The sequence below is a fragment of the Oncorhynchus gorbuscha genome, linkage group LG01 (assembly GCF_021184085.1).
Source record: "Oncorhynchus gorbuscha isolate QuinsamMale2020 ecotype Even-year linkage group LG01, OgorEven_v1.0, whole genome shotgun sequence".
NCBI lineage: Eukaryota > Metazoa > Chordata > Actinopteri > Salmoniformes > Salmonidae > Oncorhynchus > Oncorhynchus gorbuscha.
Window position 1 is genome coordinate 53141173 of NC_060173.1, and position 22877 is coordinate 53164049.

The window sequence follows — 22877 nt, forward strand, 5'->3', positions numbered from 1 at the left end:
CTAAATGGTTAGCTTATTCCAACATCAAGCATTCACTATGTAGCATTTTTTGTTACTTTTATAGTTCAGGTCAGACACTGTCTAAAATGTTCACAATGTGATCATTAACATTTAGTTAGCATTCTCTATGGGATTTTACATGTACTTATTAGCATTGCTCACCTCCGGTTTTACACAGTACCAGTGGGGATTGAAAACAGCGCTCTTGAGTTCAGTGCCGGTATTACCGAATATCCCAGTGTGGCACAATTCTACCATCTTTTTCAAAGTGCTAATGAGAATTCAGTAAGAAGGACCGCACATTATTGCATCCTTGACTTGCATGTTCTTTTAATATTAATTACCATAATCTAAATTAGATTTCTGTCATTCTGAGCACCGTGGATGCCCGTCCTAATCAGGTTACGAACCCAATGCATATGGGTCCGGTAGATTTCTCAAATGTCCTTTAAATTGAAATGTTGCCGGTCAAATGTACGGGCCACATTTTCCTAATGGAAACCCTGGTTTTAGCAGGACAATAACCGAAAATACAAGGCCAAATCTACACTGTACTTGCTTACCAAGAAGACAGGGAATGTTCCTGAGTGGCTGAGTTTTACTTAAATCTACTTGACAGTCTATTGTAAGACCTGAAAATGGTCGTCTAGCAATCAATAACCATTTTGACAGAGCTTGAAGTATTATGAAAATAATAAAATGGGCAAATGTTGCACAATCCAGGTGCAACATCTTAGAGACTTTCCCAGTGAATTTCCCAATGAATTTGATCAATTTTGAATTCAGGCTGTAATACAACACAATGTGAAATAAGTCAAGGGGTATGAATACTTTCTGAAGGCACTGTATCTGTCTGGATCAAGTGTCATTCTGTGACTTTTTTTAGTTCTGGTATCATTTTGGTATTGAGTATCGTGATTGTAATGGAGTATTGTGATACTAAACCTGGTATCGTTATTGAAGTAAAAAATTCTGGCATCGTGACAACACTAAGTCTGTCTTGGCAGCATCTTGTAGGTACCGCACAGCCAAACTCATTTTCAAATAGACAAAAAGAAACACTGCTCTAAAACAAGCAACTACTTCTCCTTGGGGCAGAGAGCTAGCTTTGGTGTTTTCCCATTTCTTTTTTCAGAAAGGCTGTTTGATGAAATCAATCTAGAATCCATTTTAAGCTGCAAAGGCCAACTGAGGCAAGTATTTGTTTTTATCTGGCAGACTTAAAATGCTAACGTTATTTTGACCAAAATGACTGATGTGTAGAAATGACGAAATGCTGAAAGAATCGCAGCTATGGATGTGATCCATGTCTAATGCAGAGCAGCTGACGGCTGGTTCGATCTTGAGTGGACCATGGCATGGTTGGAAAGTTGATTGAAACGGTTCCATCAACGAGAGCAGCTCGCCAGAAAAGGAGAACATGGCACAGGCCCTGCTTTTTCTTTATGTGTTTTCAATTATCCGCCACCCCGTTTCAAAGGAAGTCACAAACACTCAACTTCAAGACAGGCATCCACTTCAATGATTCCGATTTGGGGCTGAACTGTGTTACACAAAAAAGGGAGACAGCCTGCACCGATCACAATGAGGCCGTTTTACATTCTCTGAAAAGGGACTGTGATGGTGGTGGCATTATAGCTTGTGATCTGTGGGTAGGAAATATGCTGCTTATCGTCTTAAAATGACACTGAACATGACAAACGGAAACGTCTCCCATGGAGTCTGACGAGAGAAATGTGTGTCTACTTCTCCCGTTTGACTTCGACAGCTATGAATGCAAGGCTGTATAAAAGCCCGGTGTGAGAGCCGGAGCTAGCCGTTAGCTGATGAAGAGGAATCACTGTTCCACTGCAGCCCGACAGGGGGAAGGCACTGCCCTTCCAGTAGACGCGTGGGGTGGCCATTTGAGAGCTCAACGAGATTGGAACATAAGAGGCGAGCTTTGTCTGCCCAGTTTGCTGCCTAGTTTTCTGCAGTAATCAGAATGTTATTCAGGCATCTCGGGAACAGATGGCTGGAAAACGAATGGTGGGTCTGATCTCTACACACAACCCCCGTCTTTGGGATTTACACACCTTGACAGAGGAGCGGAGGAGAGGGAGTCTGGACTGGAAGAGAAACACGAGTCAGAGGCTGTTCTAATGTGAAGGCTAACCCTACCAGATCACAAGGGAGATTTCAGATCAAAAAGGGTTCATTTCCTCTGAGGGCGTGTGCATGAATGAGAGAGATAGTGTGTCCCTGCTACGCTGAGTTCAAGTGTGCTAATGCTGGTGGGTGTGTGCCTAGGTATATACTATTTGTGTCTGTCTCCCTGCTCCTCCGCGAGCAAAAATACAATTTCAGTTGGTGTTAGTTATTAGTTAAGCTAGTTAATGTTCGGCTCTGTTCTCAGAGCTATGGCTGTGGCTCTGTCTGATGGTGCAGGCCAGAGGTCTGTGCGGGACTGATTTATTTTCATGCCACATTCTGCAGCTTCTCATAACGCACCCGCTCACACTTGCTGGCTTTCTGTCAGACTCTCACCCGCTACTGCAAGAACTGGTCCTGAACACCAGTCCCACAATGTTATTTTAGGCATACAGTACAAGTCAAAAGTTGACAGACCTTCTAATTTTTCTTTATTTAAAAAAAAAATTTTCTACATATTATATTGTTAAAAGTACATTTGTGGCATTTCTTTTCTTAATGTGTTAGAGTCAATCAGTTGTGACAAGTTAGGGGTGGTATTACAAAAGATGGCCCTATTTGGTAAAAGACCAAGTCCATATTATGGCAAGAACAGCTCAAATAAGCAAAGAGAAACAACAGTCCATCATTACTTTAAGACATGAAGGTCAGTCAATGTGGAAAATGTCAAGAAATTTTCAAGTTTCTTCAAGAGCAGTTGCAAAAATCATCAAGCGCTATGATGAAACTGGCTCTCATGAGGACCGCCACAGGAAAGGGAGATCCAGAGTTACCTCTGCTGCAGAGGATATGTTCATTAGACTTACCAGCCTCAGACATTACAGCCCAAATAAATGCTTCACAGAGTTCAAGTAACAGGCACATCTCAACATCAACTGTTCAGAGGAGACTGCATGAATCAGGCCTTCATGATCGGATTGCTGCAAAGAAACCACTACTAAAGGACGTCATTATGAATAACAGACTTGCTTGGGCCAAGAAACACAAGCAGTGGACATTAAATCAGTGGAAATCTGTCCTTTGGTATGATCAGTCCAAATTTGAGATTTTTGGTTTCAACCGCCATGTCTTTGTGAGACGCAGAGTAGATGAACGGATGATCTCTGATTGTGTGGTTCCCACCGTGAAGCATGGAGGTGGTGGTGTGATGGTGCTTTGCTAGGTGACACTGTCTGTGACTTATTTAGAATTCAAGGCACACTTAGCCAGCATGGCTGCCACAACATAAAAAGCGGAGAAAGCGGACACGTTTTGCATATAGGATATATCCTACTTTTTAGGAGGACGATTAGCAGACAGAGACAAATAAATGGGTCATCAATATTTATTGAAAATCAAAAATGCGCAAAGCTCCCTCACCACGGTAGCCTATTCACGCGGTACGCCTTTACCTTTTCAATTACGATTTTTTGATTGCACCTCGACTAATGCTGGTTGACCTCACTCCACTTTCCATTATCAATATTTATTGACAGGCACTGTAGTATAGTTTACAGTTGAATCATATTTACTTTAATTTCCTTGGAAAGATAACGGACACGTGATTCTCCAACCACGTACGGGCAGCCTACTCTATTTAATTGAGACCGCACATATACTTGGCACACTTGTTCTCACACGCCCAACGAGGAAGAGAGCTAGGCAACCTAACGTAAAGCAGCGAATTCTGAGTGTGTGTCAATAACGCAACAAAGGTATGCTTTTAATACAATAGGTAGGCTAACGCCATACGAAGCAGAAAGATGGCCGTTCACAAATAATCTGCGGAACAACAAACATTTTAAATCACAAAATTGTCTGCCTGACCACCCACTCCCAAACGCATCGTGAAAAATGTCAACCCCATCGCAATGATCTCTGTCAGGTCCCAAAAGAGATCATTGCGGTGGGGTTGACATTTTTCATGATGCAGGCCTCTAGTGCAGGCATGCACTCCACTGGAGCTCTGCTATATGTCGTTACTGTGGAGAAGGAAACAAGGGTTGTGGTACAGCACCACCATTCCCCGTCTGGGTAGCATAGAAAATACACACACGTACACAATGGCTGAAAACTAGGGTTTAACTTCTTATGGCTGGGGGCAGTATTGAGTAGCTTGGATGAATGCCCAGAGGTGCCCAGAGTAAACTGCCTGCTACTCAGTCCCAGTTGCAAATATATGCATATTATTATTATTATATTTGGATATAAAACTCTGAAGTTTCTAAAACTGTTTGAATGATGTCTGTGAGTATAACAGAACTCATATGGCAGGCAAAAACCTGAGAAAAAAATCCAACCGGGAAGTGGGAAATCTGAGGTTGGTCGTTTTTCCAACTCATTCCCTATTGAAGATACAATGGGATATTGGTCATGTTGCACTTCCTAAGGCTTCCACTAGATGTCAACAGTCTTCAGAACCTTGTTTGATGCTTCTACTGTAAAGGAGGGGCTCATAAGGGCTCTTTGAGTCAGTGGTCTGGCAGAGTGCCACAAGTATGTGACGCTCATTCACGTGAGAGTTAGCTCGCGTTCCATTGCATTTCTGAAGACAAATAAATTCTCCGGTTGGAACATTATTGAAGATTTATGTTAAAATCATCCTAAACATTGATTCTATACATCGTTTGATAAGTTTCTACAGACTATAACGGAACTTTTTGACATTTCGTCTGCTCCTAGTGAACGCGCTTCGTGAGTTTGGATTTGTTTACAAAACACGCTAACAAAAGTAGCTATTTGGACATAAATTATGGACATTATCGAACAAATAAAACATTTATTGTGGAACTGGGATTCCTGGGAGTGCATTCTGATGAAGATCATCAAAGGTAAGGTGAATATTTCTAATGTTATTTCTGACTTCTGTTAACTGCACAATATGGCAGATATATTTTTGGCTTGTTTGGTCTCCGAGCGGCGTACTCAGATTATTGCATGGTTTGCTTTTTCAGTAAAGCTTTTTTGAAATCTGACACAGCGGTTGCATTAAGGAGAAGTGTATCTAAAGTTATATGCATAACACTTGTATTTTCATCAACATTTCTGTAAATTGATGTGGCTCTCTGCAAAATCACCAGGTTTTTTTGAACTACTGAACATAACGCGTATACTGAGATTTTTAAAAATATAAATATGAACTTTATAGAACAAAACATACATGTATTGTGTAACATGAAGTCCTATGAGTGTCATCTGATGAAGATCATCAAAGGTTAGTGATTAAACCCAGAACTCGTATTCCGATAAGGTCGCCGGGATGCAGAGAAAACAGAGAGATTGCAAAACCAGTCGCCCCGGCCACCTGATAGGATGGATCCAGAGAAACCGACACGGAAATGGGAGAGAGTCCAAGTTGTGTCTCTCCCTGTGCCACCCCTCCTCCCCGTTTGCACAGCCCTGACTAACCCTGAGTTGTAATACAATAGCACCAGTCATAAGTCACCATGGGCAGTGAGAGAGTGAAAGAGAAAAAAATAAATATGAAACTATCGAGAAGAGAAGGGCTGCTCCCAGGTGCACAGGAGACCTCCCGTCACGCTATAAGGCCCTGGATTTGACTGTGAGAGCACTGGAGCCTGACATTTCACAGGCGCTGCTTACACCCAGACACATTCCCTACAGAATACTCCACACTCGAGAGAAAGAAGTGGGAAAAGAGAGAGAAAGAGATCCAAAAATACCTATTCATTAAAACCACTGCTCCAGGAGTTAATTCAAGGAGTGAAAATATAGACAGTCTAATAAAGACTGGATGAGAAACCTGAGCCCTGACTGACTATCAATCAAACTTTGCAGCGGAATAAGAAAGTAAAATTGTTTGAAATTTGTCTAAATAAATCATGTCTGGATTCACTGCTGAGAGAGGAATGCTAGAAAGCTTTAAACCCCTTGTGCATACAGCACTTTCGCTACAGTAGAGTCCATTGATCTCTATGCAGGTTATGGTAACTGGCAGTGAGGAAGGTGACTGGTGCTGATTCAAAATGAAGGCTCATCCTTTGTGAGCTTGGCATTTAGCTGGGAAATTACAGAAACCGCTTGCATTTGCTAATTAATGAGGAGGTAGCCTATTGGCAACAGAAGCTCACTTGACTTCCAGAAATCAAACTTCAACTCCTGAACTTTAAGGAAAGGCCAACTACCACGGGCCACAGTCCATTTTAAATGCCCTGTTTAGAGCATGGTGCAAGCAAATGCAGAAGTTTTTGTGGTAGAATGAACCTCATTTTACGGCAGGGCGCTTAGTAGGAAAAAGGACGAAGAACCGTTTCTAAAACTGCATATCTAAGGCTCTGGTCTGTCCAAGAAGTGAGGGTAGACAGTTCTCTGCTATCCACTTTACATATTCATTATTATTTTCAGGTATAGGGAAGGGGCAGTTGGGGAGGGACAGTTGTCTTTTTTTCATGCATTTAGGGAGGGTTCAGGTAAAAAAAAAAAAGAAGAAATGGAGGGCTATCCATTTTCATTTCAGACAGGTCTGATTTTCTCCATCTAATCCTTATTATAAATAATGTTCACTCTCTTATACGAGTACGATTATGCCTTTGACTGCAGTACAATACAATAATTGATTTTTTAAACCAAGGTAAGACATGCTTCATCGAATGACATAAAACGTCTGAGTTTTAAACAATTAAAGGTATGGTTAAATAGTTTCAAAATGCTGACCACCACCGCTCAGATTCAAGGTCGGTGATGTGCGGTGCGCAATATTTCTGTAATTAAAAAAGTCTCATTAAAGTTTGTCTACATTTTCTGGCGCATCCCTCATGTTAGCATCGGTTTGGACATGAGTCTGTAATATGCAGAACTTTTTGTGGTAGAATGATTCCCATTTTATGGCAGGGCGCTTAGTAGGAAAAAGTGTAATTACGTAAGTGATGAGGTTTTTATGACAGCCTATATTGTCTAAAGAGATGAGACAGACTGTAGACAACCAGGAGACATTAAAATAATCGTCAAAAGCGGATTATGAGGGATTTCAAAAAGAGAGTCTCTCATTCACCTCAAGTAATTCCATCTCTGACACAGTGGAAACATGCAATCACCATCACTGAGGTTAATGCCTGTACAGGGCACTGCAAATTCCCTGTGTTGTCCAAACAGGAAAGGCATGTGAAGGTCATGACTGTAGAATGGGTGCCGTTAGCCAGTGTCAGCTGCTGACAGCTACATAATGTCAGAAATGGCCTATTGATGAGATCTTAAGGGCCACACAGGATGATACCATGGTTTTTTGCTAAAGAATAGTGTAATTTTAATGCGACCAAGCCTTTAATGTGTCTAAACAAAGGATTACTTATTGACCCTAGACAGACGACAGAGATATCTTGTCCTTTAGTCGCAGGATTTCCTGGCCTGCCGGCATGATCCTCACAGAGGGAGTAAACTGCTTCCTCTCCTCCTCCCCCCACCCAAGAAAGACACAGCAAGAATGAGTTGAACTGAATGTCCCCTACCATTGAATGATAGAGGTTGAAAATGGAGCAAGATGACACATGAAACCTCCCGCCACAGAGTTCAGCACTCCCCAAGCTCCGGAGATAAGCAGAAAACCCTCTCAATGGAATACGGATGGATGTCCTATTCTATACAGCAGAAGCAGCTATCACACAGCTCATAGCGAAAGAAACTTTGATACCTTTTCCTGACGATCTTACCAAGTTCCATCCGATGAAGACTCTGAAAAGCATATTATCAAGATGACATGGAGAAGAGTAGCCAGTAATTATGTCTAATGGGTAACTCTACCCATTAGACATCTGCCCCCCAGCTAACTAACTGCAGGCTGGAAAATGCAGAGGCTCTTCAACCCCCCCCAAACACAAAAAAAAAATCTGCTGCCAGAACATGACGTCCAACACTGCCCCTGGAGCTTCACTTTTGTCTCAGCGTATGGTGGTGACATATGGCTGACAATTGTAACTGATCTCCTGGTGCAAAGCCTCTTCTAGAGATGGCTTGTCAATACTCTCCAGTGTCTCTGTCAGAAACCTTATCAGAGAGCAGCAGCACTCAGGTTTGTCACATCTTTGGCATCCGACACGCTGAAGCCTTCCACCACCACCCTCTCCTCCCCCCACTATGTCGACAAGCAACTTGTGTAAAAACAAGACTGCCCATTTGAGTGCCTGAGAACATCTCCTAGAAGGTTCGGAAAACGGGTGCCTGTGTGGTCCTTCTGTAGCTCAGTTGGTAGAGCATGGCGCTTGTAATGCCAGGGTAGTGGGTTCGATCCCCGGGACCACCCATACGTAGAATGTATGCACACATGACTGTAAGTCGCTTTGGATAAAAGCGTCTGCTAAATGGCATATATTATTATATATTATTACTGCTCAGGCCTTTTACTAATGGCAGTGAAGGGTCTGAGCAGTAACCCATTGTTGAAATGACTGGCATACATAAAAGGACAGGCATCTGCAATATGTAGTGGTACAGACTGACGCTTATGTTGGGTCTTGCATAACATACTTCACTTGTTTCTGGGCTATGGGGTGAGTACAGCAGTGTGAAAGTCCCCCGAGGAGCCATTAGTGTTAAGATGGAGCCTCATGCACTACTTAACACACCCATCAAATTCAGTGATTACATGAGAGGTTTCGAGACAGTACAAAGCTCTTATCCCCCACACAGAGAACCAGATTACGTCTGTAGCTCACTCAATTTGAAAGCAAAGTGCTACATTAAAATGTAATAAATCACTTGTCAAGGCGAGCGAGATATGCTAATATTCCAGCAGCAAACAAACAGACAGCATCTGCTATAGTTCAAAGCAGTTGATTTAACAGCAGCCAAGCACAAAATCGAAGACAAGACAGCTTGTTACTTACCTTTTCACTTTTCACTTTCTTCAGGTTTCTGCATTCACTGTTGTCCATCTCTTCTGGATCACTTTTAATGGCTAACGGTGGTACAGCAATCCCTGTGGAATCCAGGGCGATATTCCCAAGTGGTTCAGCCACAGCCAAGTCTGTATTTTGCGTACCATCAAATGGGACGCTGCGAGGGCCCCCCAAAGGCAGATTTGGGGCACCTATCTCCTTCTCAGTATTAGCCACTCCTATAGCCACAACTTCACTTTTCTCCTTCTTACTTTTCCCAGAGCCCACCTCCTTGTCTTTCTTTCCACTAGGAACATTACGGGAGGCTTTGCTGCTCTTCTCAGCACCCTTTCCAGAGTTGGTGTTTGTTGTGGGACCTGTGCCAATGCCAGATCCCATAACCTCGCCCTGGGTTCGCACCTGGGCGTCTTTCTTGGCCCCGTCTGTAACCGAGGCCTTGCCACTTTCCTTTGAGTTCTTACTTCGCTTGGATTTGGGTTTACTCTCTTTGCCTTGAGCAGCGGGTACGGGGCTAACAAATTTGATGTTGTCGGGTAGAGCTGCTACAGCGCTGGGAGGGGCAGCCATGCCCCCACCGTCTTTAGTGCCAGACATCTCAAGTTTGTCCTTTTCTAGGTCTGCGTCAAGGTCAATGATCAGATTGCCAACACCTATATCCCATTCATCACCGCTGTCATAAGTGTCCACCGCATTAGAGTCCACACCTTTCCCGCCTGCAGTGCCACTGCTTAGGGACATCTTAGTGCCAGCGGCCCAGGCGCACCACAGTTAAGTCTGACCTTCTCAGACTACTGGAGGCAGTGGGAGAAGGGTTACAGCAGCTTTAGGGTCTTCTCGGTATCCCCTTCCCAGTAACCCACATTGTTGCCCTGTAAAGAGAAGAGAAAATGTGTGAAAATATTGCAGTCAGAAGCTCTTAACATACCAGGATAAACTATAATGAGATCATTAGAGATTTGAATCTTGCCAAACAGGAAAGTATAGCAGGAAAGAAATCAGGGCTTGACAAACTTTTGAGAGACCACTTGTCCCCCCCCTAAAAAAGGTCTGCGACACCATTATTACAACATTGTACAATGCCACTTCACAACATAAAATGCATTACTATCTTTTTTACCATAGAGAATCAGAAGAACATGTAGGCTACACTGTCTGTTGGCTTCTTTGCATATTCAAGCCAGTCTCAAAATACAACACTCCTTTTTAGGCTCTCTTGGTAGGATGGTTGCTCCCCCCCCCCTTGATAGCCTATAAAGTTTTGCAACACGACTAAACACTTTTTATGTCTTTATAAAACAATTCCCTACAGGGCTCGAAATTAAGGGCGTCCCGTCGTCCCTGGGACGATAAAAAATATTTATGCGGTTCAAAACCGACAGTTCTAGGACCACAGACCAAAACTCATACAACCACTGCACATTCAAAAATGTTTTTAAAAAAGCAAAGAGGCCGATGCAACAGATCTGACCATTTATCTTAAAAATGTTGACAACGTTTTATTTCTTCATGTTATAAGCTCAACAATGTGCATATGGCTGTAGGCTACACACGAATGTTCCAAATTGCAATTAGCGGTAAAACGCCGTTCTCAAAAGCGCACCGCACGTGTGACATAGATGAAAATATCCATTAGATATTAAGAAAAAGCAGCACTCTAAAGATGCATCTTGCAACTTGCATGGGTTAGGGATGGATTGAAATGTACACAATGGATACCTGCAGGAAAATGAGGGCCATGTTTTTTAAATTCCAGTCCAGGGGAAGGTTTAATATGGTTTCAATCTAGTCCAAGGGAGGGTCATGTAATTTGTAATTGATGAAATGTCAATATTTTCCAGTGTTTCAGAATTAGTTGCTCATTAGGCTACATATTGATGTGTGCCCGCTGCCGACCCTCATCACTGATTCTCCGCTGAATGCGCAATACCAAGTGAACCTATAGGCTATTTAGTGGAGTCTCAATCAAAGAATCCATAACCTATAGGCTAGAGTTTCTCAAACTCAGTCCTCGGACCACAAGGGGTGCACGTTTTGTTTTTCGTCCTAGCAGTACACAGCTGATTCAAATAATGAACTCCTCAACAAGCGTGGATTATTTGAATCAGCTGTGTAGTGTTACGGCAAAATACAAAACGTGCCCCCCTTGAGATCCTCAGAACCGAGTTTGGAGAAACGCTGCTATAGGCTTCGAAGCACAGAGCAAAGTTAAATTTTCTAAGATAGCTTTATTTACACCATCCCAGCAGCTAAGCTTCATTACATACCACAATGGATATTGCAACCGAGCCCTGGCCTGCTCTTGCTGATCAAATACTTTTATTGTGTGCTGCCTAACCAATGGCCGTGGTACAATCGATCGGAAATGGTGCTGAAAGTAAGCAAATTCGAGTAGGCATTATTAAAAACTGTCTTCATTTGAATTAGACTTTACGAAACAACAAGAGGGCGTTGTGTTGGAGCCTATTTGTCCCCATTTATGAACTAAGGTAGTAGGCCAACCTGTTTGGCAGACAAAATGAGGCTATAGGCTGCTATATCCATAGATTTGTCAGTCAATTCCTCACTTTGCACTGTTTTGATGGGGTATGCCATAGGCCTACTTTTTTATTAACCTACCCTTTATTAGCTTAATTTAAGAAAATAAAACAGATCTGATTATATAAGGTGAACTAGAAAGAGCGCTTTGGCACGTAATGCTTTATGATAGAAACAAGTTGTAAAATGACCGGGAAAGAAGTGGCTCCCGATGCATATGGGGGTTTCATTGTTTAATTTACATGACATTCAGAGGCTGAGCTACAACCCACTATAGCAAGGAAACAAAAAAATGGACTTTGCTTGGGAAGTAATCAAATTATTTCACTATCAATTGATTAAGCTTTTCACTTTCTGTACAATAGAAAATGTTTAAACCCAGACAGCTTTTAGGGAAACAATTGTGACCGTCTCTCGTTGGATAAAGCCACGGAAGAAGAGTAGCCATTAGTTAAAGCTTACATTTTAATGTGTCGGTAGACCTTCTCTCTCTGGGGTGGAAAGGTAGGCCTAATTTTTGAAAGTACCATGATCAGATTCCTAATGACATCTCGGATTAAATTATTTGCAAACAGGGACAGCTTCGTTGCAAACAAGACAGACTGATTTGACAAATATGATAAGATGAGCACATAGGCCTCTCTGTCCATTTTTATCCAGTACTTTGTGTGGTATAAAAAATTACTCGGGTAAAATTACGTTGAATTGAATTACATATTTTATAAAAGGCAATTATTTTCTCGGCCCTGCAAATACGATGATAGATTTATGCTTTTACTATAAATGATATATTTCCAACCATACTCGTCCACAGTGGACTGCGAACACACAACCTTGTGGCCTGTAGCCCTTTGCAATACCAAAATTCCTGCGTTGCCATGTAATGCTTACAGAACGAAGAACCGTTTCTAAAACTGCATATCTAAGGCTCCGGTCTGTCCAAGAAGAGAGGGTAGACAGTTCTCTGCTATCCACTTTACATATTCATTATTATTTTGGGGTATAGGGAAGGGTCAGTTGGAGAGGGACAGTTGTCTTTTTTTCATGCATTTAGGGAGGGTTCAGGTAAAAAAAAAATATTTAAAAAATGGAGGGCCATTCATTTATTTCAGACAGGTCCGATTTTCTCCATCTCACCCTTATTATAAATAATGTTCACTCTCTTATATGAGTACAATTATGCCTTTGACTGCAGTACAATAATTGATTTTTTTAAACCAAGGTAAGACATGCTTCATCAAATGACATAAAACGTCTGAGTTTTAAACAATTAAAAGGTATGGTTAAATAGTTTCAAAATGCTGAACACCGCCGCTCAGATTCAAGGCCGGTGATGTGCGGTGCACAATATTTCTGTAATTAAAAAAGTCTCATTAAAGTTTGTCTACATTTTCTGGCGCATCCCTCATGTTAGCATCGGTTTGGACATGAGTCTGTAATATGCAAGTGGGCTTTTTCATTTATGTAGCCTACATGAATAAAATAGATTTTAATATTATTCCATGTTAACCACTTGGATCCAATTCTTATCAGAAGAATTGTTTGATATTGTGATGTGATGATTCATTTTTTATTAACTTATCCATTCATAAAACTTAAATCTATATTCTTCTTGACCGACTTTTTCTTGCCCGAGACATCAGGACAAGCATTCATTTCGAGCCCTGGAAAGTATCCACTTTCAGAAAGTATTGTAGACATTTGCCAAACCTCCAAATCAAATTCAGACAATGTTAACATACAGAGAATCTGTAGAAACTAGGAGAATAGAAAGATTCAAAACTTTTGTGAAACATCACAGCACAGTTGAAAAATATATGGCAGAGCTAGAAATCAAAACTGGATGGTCCTCAGAGATAGATGGGAGGGGTTGAGGGTAGCTGAAGGCTGGGACCAAAAATAAACACAAGACAACTAATGCAAAATATACTGTGTCTGTAAAAAGTATGAAATATGTATAAGCTGGAAGTAGAAGACTAAGTATTTTTTTCCATTAGTTTACTCAAATTAGGGAAGGGGTGGTAAGGTTAGGGGAAAAGAATAAAGAAATAAAATACATAAACAATATATACAGTACAAGTCAAAAGTTTGGACACACCTACTTATTCAAGGGTCTTTATTTTTACTATGTTCTACATTGTAGAATAATAATGAAGACAAAACTATGAAATAACATATGGAATCATGTTGCAACCACAAAAGTGTTAAAACAAATCAAAATATTTTGTATATGAGATTCTTCAAAGTAGCCCCCCCTTTGCCTTGATGACAGCTTTGTACACTCTTGGCATTCTCTCAACCAGCTTCATGAGGTAAACACCTGGAATGCATTTCAATTAACAGGTGTGCCTTGTTAAAAAGTATTTTGTGGAATTTATTTCCTTAATGCATTTCATACAATCAGTTGTGTTGTGACAAGATAGGAGTGGTATACAGAAGATAGCCCTATTTGGTAAAAGACCAAGTCCATATTATGGCAAAAACAGCTCAAATAAGCATCATTAATTTAAGACATGAAGGTCAGTCAAGTAGGAACATTTCAAGAACTTTGAAAGTTTCTTCAAGTGCAGTTGCAAAAACCATCAAGCGCTATGATGGTTCTCATGAGGACCGTCACAGGAAAGGAAGACCCTGAGTTACCTCTGCTGCAGAGGATAAGTTCATTAGACTTACCAGCCCCAGAAATTGCAGCCCAAATAAATGCTTCAGAGTTCAAGTAACAGACACATCTGAACATCAACTGTTCAGAGGAGACTGTGTGAATCAGGCTGAATCATACTAAAAGGACACCAATAACAACAAGAGACTTGCTTCGGCCAATGGACATTAAACTGGTGGAAATCTGTTGTTTGGTCTGATGACTCCAAATGTGATATTTTTGGTTCCAACTGCTGTGTCTTTGTGAGACGCAGAGTAGGTGAATGGATGATCTCTGCACGTGTCGTTCCCACATTGAAGCGTGGAGGTGGTGTGATGGTGCATTGCTGGTGACACTGTCAGTGATTTATTTAGAATTTAAGGCACTCTTAACCAGCATGGCTACCACAGCATTTTGCAGCAATACACCATAACATCTGGTTTGCACTTAGAGGGACTATCATTTGTTTTTCAACAGGACAATGACCCAACACACCTCCAGGCTGATGAGTGCTGCATCAGATGACCTGGCCTCCACAATAACCCAAACTCAACCCAATTGAGATGGTTTGGGATGAGTTGGCTGTAGAGTGAATGAAGGAACAGCTGCCAACAAGTGCTCAGCATATGTGGGAAGAGAAAGCCAAGAGTGTGCAAAGCTGTCTTCAAGACAAAGGGTGGCTACTTTGAAGAATCTAAAATATATTTTGATTTAACACTTTTTTGGTTAGTACATGATTCCATATGTGTTATTTCTTACTTCCGATGTCTTCACTATTATTCTACAATGTAGAAAGGAGTACAAATAAAGAAAAACCCTTGAGTGAGTAGGTGTGCCCAAACTCTTGACTGGTACTGTATACATTTACAAAAAAAATGTAATATGGGGGATTGGAAATGATGCAGTTGCATTGATAGAAGCCAAAAATCTGCAATATTAAAGCTGATGTACAGAGAATACTTTCTAAACAGTCTCGTTGACTTAAAGGGTCGCGCACAACCCACCGAACGTGGATCTCCGGTTGGTCTACAGATCGTTCAGAGCACTGTTGACGTCTGACTGTCAACATTTTCACATGATTCTACGTGTAAAGTGTACGGTCTTTGCAACAGCTTTGCTCATCATAAACTGTACCATTCCTGACAAATAAAAAACAAGCTTTCTCGATGCACTCAAGTTCAAGGAGAAAGCTGCCTTTGGGTTTATAAGCCACATGTATGCCAACAGTGAGCTGGGCTTTGCCAGGGAGGGTGAGGTTTCCACAAACCCCAAACACATATGGAGTCCATTTCCTCTTTCACCAGCAGGTTGACGTCAGGCAGGACTAAAGAGACCTCTGAAATCAAAGCCACAAGCCCTGACCCAGAGATCAATCTCCTTTCTCCTCACCAGAGCTCCCCCGCCACAGGATATTTAGTCTAATTAACACCCTGACATATCAATCCAAAGAGGTCAACAACAGCACGAAAACAAGGTTGACTTCTACTGCTAGCGTCAAAGCCTGCAAGCCCTCTTCGCTCTCGATCTCGAGCCTGAATGAGCCATAGCCCTAAGACTTAAGCTAATGGAAGAGAATGAACAATATGTCAACATTAATGAAGGTCTTAATGGAGGCAACCACGCTCTTATTAGGCCCACCTCTCCATTGTGAGACATTTAATGTAACACAAAGAGATTTGCACTCATATCAGTAAGGGTGGGAGGTCCTGACTTACAAAGGACACACGAACACTGACATTGTTCTTGGTTAGGAAGTTCTGGTTGATCTTAGTCAGCCTGTACCATCAAACAGACCAAACATGTAAGGCAAAGAAAGACACAGTCTTCATAACCAGTTTGCTCTGAGCTATTGGTATTCCTCACCCTAGCCTGTTTACATGTGACAGACCCATAAAGAGCGAAACAAGACCCAGGCGTTTTATGGGCCCTGACACAAAGCCTCCATTGAGGCAAATCACAGCCCTTTGCCGCTTTCACTTTCCTAACACTGGGTCAAAAACAACTTGTGTGCAGGAATAGGAGCATCTCTTTCACAAGCCTCATTTTCAAGGCACTTATCATATGAAAGCATTGGTGTAACCACTTCGCCCCCCATGACAATGGAAGGCTTTTCACACACACACACAGAGAGAGAGAGAGAGAGAGAGAGAGAGAGAGAGAGACAGAGAGAGAGCTGTCTCTCTGGATGAGGAGGGGTCAGATTCCCCACCATAGCCTACAGTTTAGGGCTACTGTAAGGATTAAAAGTAGGGCCCTATAAAAATCAGCATTGCAGAGGACACGGACGGAATCCAGACCATAAAACGGAATTCAACAATCGATATCTTTTTTCATTGAACTTAATAGAAAATTAATGAACTTGCCTAAGTTTATCATCGGACATGAACCAAACGCATCACTGATTTGTATTTTCCTTGAACTTTCTGAAATGGGACAGGAATGCCCCTGTCTGTGTTTGCGGTGCGAGCATATGTTTACACTTTGTGTAGCCGTTAAAGATGATGCTAATGATAACCGTCTTCTGGTAGAGATGGAAAGGCTTTCCCAAATGAAATGTTAACTACAAAGTAGAATATGCCTACCCCTAATGCCATCATGATTATTTGCATCAATCCAGTGGTCATTTGTTTTGCACGAGTGCAACTGAAACATCACCAACGAAACAGGTCTCTTGAGGGTGCACACTTGGATTAAAGGGTAACTACACCCCAAAATCCAAATTTCTTCTATTTTTCCCGAGACCACAAAAGTGGTCTCCTGATGTGGTTTAAGCATTGTTGTGGATTTTGAACAGGGATGGTAAACTCCAATCCTCGGGGGGGGTGTGATCGTTGTCACACTTTGTCCCAGCCCCAGCTAAGACACCTGACACCAATAATCACTAATCATTATCTTCAGTTTAGAATGCAATTAGTTTAAAATCAGCAGTGTTTGCTAAGGATGGGGGAAAAGTATGACATCACTCCATCCCCTGAGGTCTGGAGTTGCCCATCCCTAATTCAGAGCATCGGTTGTTGTTGTTTTTCCTATTAAAAGGTGTGATTTGAGAGTGAAAACCTGGGTGGGGGTGGAAAAACTGAAACCTGGGAAAATAAAAGATTTTATAGGACCCTATAAAAAGTATGTCATGCCATTATTGACTTATCACAGATGCTAATTTAAACCCTTGGCTATGTGTCAGAAAATAAAGCTCAGATTCAATTCTCCTTCTCGCACTTGGGATGTTTGTATAGAATGATAGAGATGCATGCCGCATACTGAAAAGAAAGTCGATTTGTCAAAGGCTGACAATTGAATCATAACACACAAAATACTCCAGGGATCCTACAGGAAAAATGAGATGGATAGATAGTGGATAGATATCCATCCATATAGCCACTATTTACAGCTAGGTCAGCATTGGATCCTTGCTCTATCTAGCTCTGGCTGTGTTGCCGAGTGCTCAGCTGAACTCTGACACGCTTGGTCAGAGGCAGGTTCAAATGCTCTGTTGGAGCTTGATTGGCTGTGTGGCTAGATGGTCAGACAGGGGTGACAAAAACTCTCAAATAGTCTGGTCTAATCCTTTAGTCACAGGGCTTGAGCCTGATGAGAGCTGCTGGCATTCAAATAAAATAAAATCCCAACACAAAGACCTAAGAGGCCACAGAACCAGGAGGAATCTTGTCACAAAAAAAGACAGCAAAACATAACTGCACAAATTGATGGGTTCTATTTGATTAACACTTAGGCCTAGTTGTCTGACTCAATTAGGGCTGGGAATTGCCAGGGACCTCACGATACAATATTATCACAATAAATAGGTGAGGATACGATATGCATTGAGATTCTCATTATTCTCTATGTATTGTAATTCACTACTGTGATTTGTTTGTGATTAGATATTCCAAACACAGAAAACACATACACACACCCCACCCCTTTGGCTCACAAACCCCTTTGGTAACAAATTGCGTGGGGAATATTAGGCCTGGGTGGTATACCGTATATAACTATATACCGGTATTGATGCACAGACCGGTGTGGGTTTTTACTTTACCTTCTATAATGCTATTTAAATGTGTTTGCTCCGCCACTTGAGTCATCCCTCTCCACTCTCTCTCTCCATGCTGCTTTCCACACAGACCTGGTCCCACCCCGTCACTCAAGGAGAGCATTTGTTGTTGCTTGACCACGAGACACTTTCGTTCAGTCTGCATGGTCAACGCAGCACATGCAACAATGTTGATGACAACGATGTTGTTTCCACTTTGATCTTAATATAAATCCACAAGTGTTCTATAATTACAATATTAGTTTGTGTTTCTTACATCTGCAAACAGCTAGTTTGTATTTTCTTAGCAAGTTACGATTTAGCTTCTTAGCCACTAATGCTAGCTAACTAGCTAATAAAAGTACTGAGTCAGAGCAAACATAGCTAGCTAACACAGTCTGATACCAGTGTTGGTGGAGGCAGAAATCAGCCTGTTTGCGTAACAGTATCTAAGTCAAAAGAGGAATAGGCGAGGTATGAATATGTTGGCTACATGAATAAAGATGTAATGTAGCAAAAGATTATAGGGTCCCCTAGGAAACACTGAACATCACTTTGGTTCCTACCCATGGCATTTTAATTTGTTGTCATGCCCACTATTATTTATATTCTACCTATAGAATTAGAATAAACATTCTATTTCCAAGATTCCAAAAGTTCACCCAAGTGTTTTGATCTAAATCGCAACATTTGGTTAAAAATAGTATTTTTTTATTTAACCTTTAACCTGGGCCGTCATTGTAAATAAGAATGTTTTCTTAACTGCAGTCAGTTAAGAAGAAATTCTTATTTACAATGACGGCCAAGGAACAGTAGGTTACCTGCCTTGTTAAATGGGCAGAACGACAGATTTTTACCTTGTCAGCTCGGGGATTCTATCCTGCAACCTTTCGGTTACTGGCCCAACGCTCTACCAACTAGGCTACGTTTTTGCCTATATCGTGGCAGTGCGGATAATATGTGTGAAATGCTTGATATTGTATGTGATATCAACAGAGAGGTATATTTTCTGGGTGATATAAATATTGACTGGCTTTCATAAAGCTGCCCACTCAAGCAAAAGCTTCAAACTATAACCAGTGACTGCAACCTGGTTCAGGTTATCAGTCAACCAACCAGGGTAGTTACAAACAGCACAGGAATGACATCAGCAACATGTATTGATCACATCTTTACTAATGCTGCAGAAATTTGCTTTAATGTAGTTTCCAAATCCATCGGATGTAGTGATCACAAAACAGTAGCCATATCTAGGAAAACCAAAGTTCCAAAGACTGGGCCTCATATTGGGTATGAGAGGTCATACAATAAGTTTTGTTGTGATTCCTATGTTGACGATGTAAATATTTGCCGGTCTGTGGTGTGTAAAGAGGAGCAAACAGACGCTGCACTTGACACATTTATAAAATTGCTTAATCCAGTTACTAATAAGCATGCACCTATTAAGAAAATGATTGTAAAAGTATTACATTCCGGTGGATTGATGAGAAATTAACATTTGTATGGTTGAGAGGGATGAGGCAAAAGAAATGGCAAATAAGTCTGGCTGCACAACCGATTGGCAAACATACTGCAAATTGAGAAATTATGTGACTAAACAGAACAAAGAAGAATAAGAAACTGTACTATGAAACAATGATAAATTATATAAAGAATTATGGTAAAAAGGCTTAGGAGCACCGCAAATGAAATTTTGGGCAACAAGGCAAACTCTGCTCCATCATTTATTTAATCAGATGGCTAATTAAATCACTAAATCACAAAAATATTGCCAATTACTTTACCGATTTTGTCATTGGCAAGACACGGCAGCAACAAAAGCTGACATTACACATTCAATTGACAACTGACTTTCACCATACTAATAGTTAAAGGACATTCAAGAAGTACAGCAAATTACTGACATTTGGCTGAGAGAAACTGATGACAAAAAAAGATTGTGGAAGCTGTTTTGTTAGGCTTCAGTGCGGCTTTTGACATTATCGATCATAGATCACGCTGCTGGAAAAACTAGTGTTATGGCTTTACACCTCCTGCTATATTGTGGATAAAGAGTTACCTGTCAAATCAAATCAAATCAAATTTTATTTGTCACATACACATGGTTAGCAGATGTTAATGCGAGTGTAGCGAAATGCTTGTGCTTCTAGTTCCGACAATGCAGTGATAACCGACAAGTAATCTAACTAACAATTCCAAAACTACTGTCTTATACACAGTGTAAGGGGATAAGGAACATGTACATAAGGATATATGAATGAGTGATGGTACAGAGCAGCATACAGTAGATGGTATCGAGTACAGTATATACATATGAGATGAGTGTGTAGACAAAGTAAACAAAGTGGCATAGTTAAAGTGGCTAGTGATACATGTGTTACATAAGGATGCAGTCGATGATGTAGAGTACAGTATATACATATGCATATGAGATGAATAATGTAGGGTAAGTAACATTATATAAGGTAGCATTGTTTAAAGTGGCTAGTGATATATTTACATCATTTCCCATTATTAAAATGGCTGGAGTTGGGTCAGTGTCAATGACAGTGTGTTGGCAGCAGCCACTCAGTGTTAGTGGTGGCTGTTTAACAGTCTGATGGCCTTGAGATAGAAGCTGTTTTTCAGTCTCTCGGTCCCAGCTTTGATGCACCTGTACTGACCTCGCCTTCTGGATGATAGTGGGGTGAACAGGCAGTGGTTCGGGTGGTTGATGTCCTTGATGATCTTTATGGCCTTCCTGTAACAACGGGTGGTGTAGGTGTCCTGGAGGGCAGGTAGTTTGCCCCCGGTGATGCGTTGGGCAGTCCTCACTACCCTCTGGAGAGCCTTACGGTTGAGGGCGGAGCAGTTGCCGTACCAGGCGGTGATACAGCCCGCCAGGATGCTCTCGATTGTGCATCTGTAGAAGTTTGTGAGTGCTTTTGGTGACAAGCCGAATTTCTTCAGCCTCCTGAGGTTGAATAGGCGCTGCTGCGCCTTCTTCACGACGCTGTCAGTGTGAGTGGACCAATTCAGTTTGTCTGTGATGTGTATGCCGAGGAACTTAAAACTAGCTACCCTCTCCACTACTGTTCCATCGATGTGGATAGGGGGTGTTCCCTCTGCTGTTTCCTGAAGTCCACAATCATCTCCTTAGTTTTGTTGACGTTGAGTGTGAGGTTATTTTCCTGACACCACACTCCGAGGGCCCTCACCTCCTCCCTGTAGGCCGCCTCGTCGTTGTTGGTAATCAAGCCTACCACTGTTGTGTCGTCCGCAAACTTGATGATTGAGTTGGAGGCGTGCGTGGCCACGCAGTCGTGGGTGAACAGGGAGTACAGGAGAGGGCTCAGAACGCACCCTTGTGGGGCCCCGTGTTGAGGATCAGCGGGGAGGAGATGTTGTTGCCTACCCTCACCACCTGGGGCGGCCCGTCAGGAAGTCCAGTACCCAGTTGCACAGGGCGGGGTCGAGACCCAGGGTCTCGAGCTTGATGACGAGCTTGGAGGGTACTATGGTGTTGAATGCCGAGCTGTAGTCGATGAACAGCATTCTCACATAGGTATTCCTCTTGTCCAGGTGGGTTAGGGCAGTGTGCAGTGTGGTTGAGATTGCATCGTCTGTGGACCTATTTGGGCGGTAAGCAAATTGGAGTGGGTCTAGGGTGTCAGGTAGGGTGGAGGTGATATGGTCCTTGACTAGTCTCTCAAAGCACTTCATGATGACGGAAGTGAGTGCTACGGGGCGGTAGTCGTTTAGCTCAGTTACCTTAGCTTTCTTGGGAACAGGAACAATGGTGGCCCTCTTGAAGCATGTGGGAACAGCAGACTGGTATAGGGATTGATTGAATATGTCCGTAAACACACCGGCCAGCTGGTCTGCGCATGCTCTGAGGGCGCGGCTGGGGATGCCGTCTGGGCCTGCAGCCTTGCGAGGGTTAACACGTTTAAATGTCTTACTCACCTCGGCTGCAGTGAAGGAGAGACCGCATGTTTCCGTTGCAGGCCGTGTCAGTGGCACTGTATTGTCCTCAAAGCGGGCAAAAAAGTTATTTAGTCTGCCTGGGAGCAAGACATCCTGGTCCGTGACTGGGCTGGATTTCATCTTGTAGTCCGTGATTGACTGTAGACCCTGCCACATGCCTCTTGTGTCTGAGCCATTGAATTGAGATTCCACTTTGTCTCTGTACTGACGCTTAGCTTGTTTGATAGCCTTACGGAGGGAATAGCTGCACTGTTTGTATTCAGTCATGTTGCCAGACACCTTGCCCTGATTAAAAGCAGTGGTTCGCGCTTTCAGTTCCACGCGAATGCTGCCATCAATCCACGGTTTCTGGTTAGGGAATGTTTTTATCGTTGCTATGGGAACGACATCTTCGACGCACGTTCTAATGAACTCGCACACCGAATCAGCGTATTCGTCAATATTCCCATCTGACGCAATACGAAACATGTCCCAGTCCACGTGATGGAAGCAGTCTTGGAGTGTAGAGTCAGCTTGGTCTGACCAGCGTTGGACAGACCTCAGCGTGGGAGCCTCTTGTTTTAATTTCTGCCTGTAGGCAGGGATCAGCAAAATGGAGTCGTGGTCAGCTTTTCCAAAAGGGGGGGCGGGGCAGGGCCTTATATGCGTCGCGGAAGTTAGAGTAACAATGATCCAAGGTTTTACC

The 22877-nt window shown here is 42.2% G+C and overlaps 1 protein-coding gene across 1 annotated transcript in view; it reads right to left on the reverse strand.

Moving 5' to 3' along the window:
* Window positions 1-22877, reverse strand: part of znf609a (zinc finger protein 609a) — a 178010-nt gene that overhangs the window by 86814 nt on the left and 68319 nt on the right. The window contains exon 2 of the mRNA XM_046356446.1: window positions 9009-9889. Coding sequence (XP_046212402.1) covers window positions 9009-9758 — 750 coding nt within the window. The 5' untranslated portion in view covers window positions 9759-9889. The remainder of the gene's footprint in view (window positions 1-9008; window positions 9890-22877) is intronic.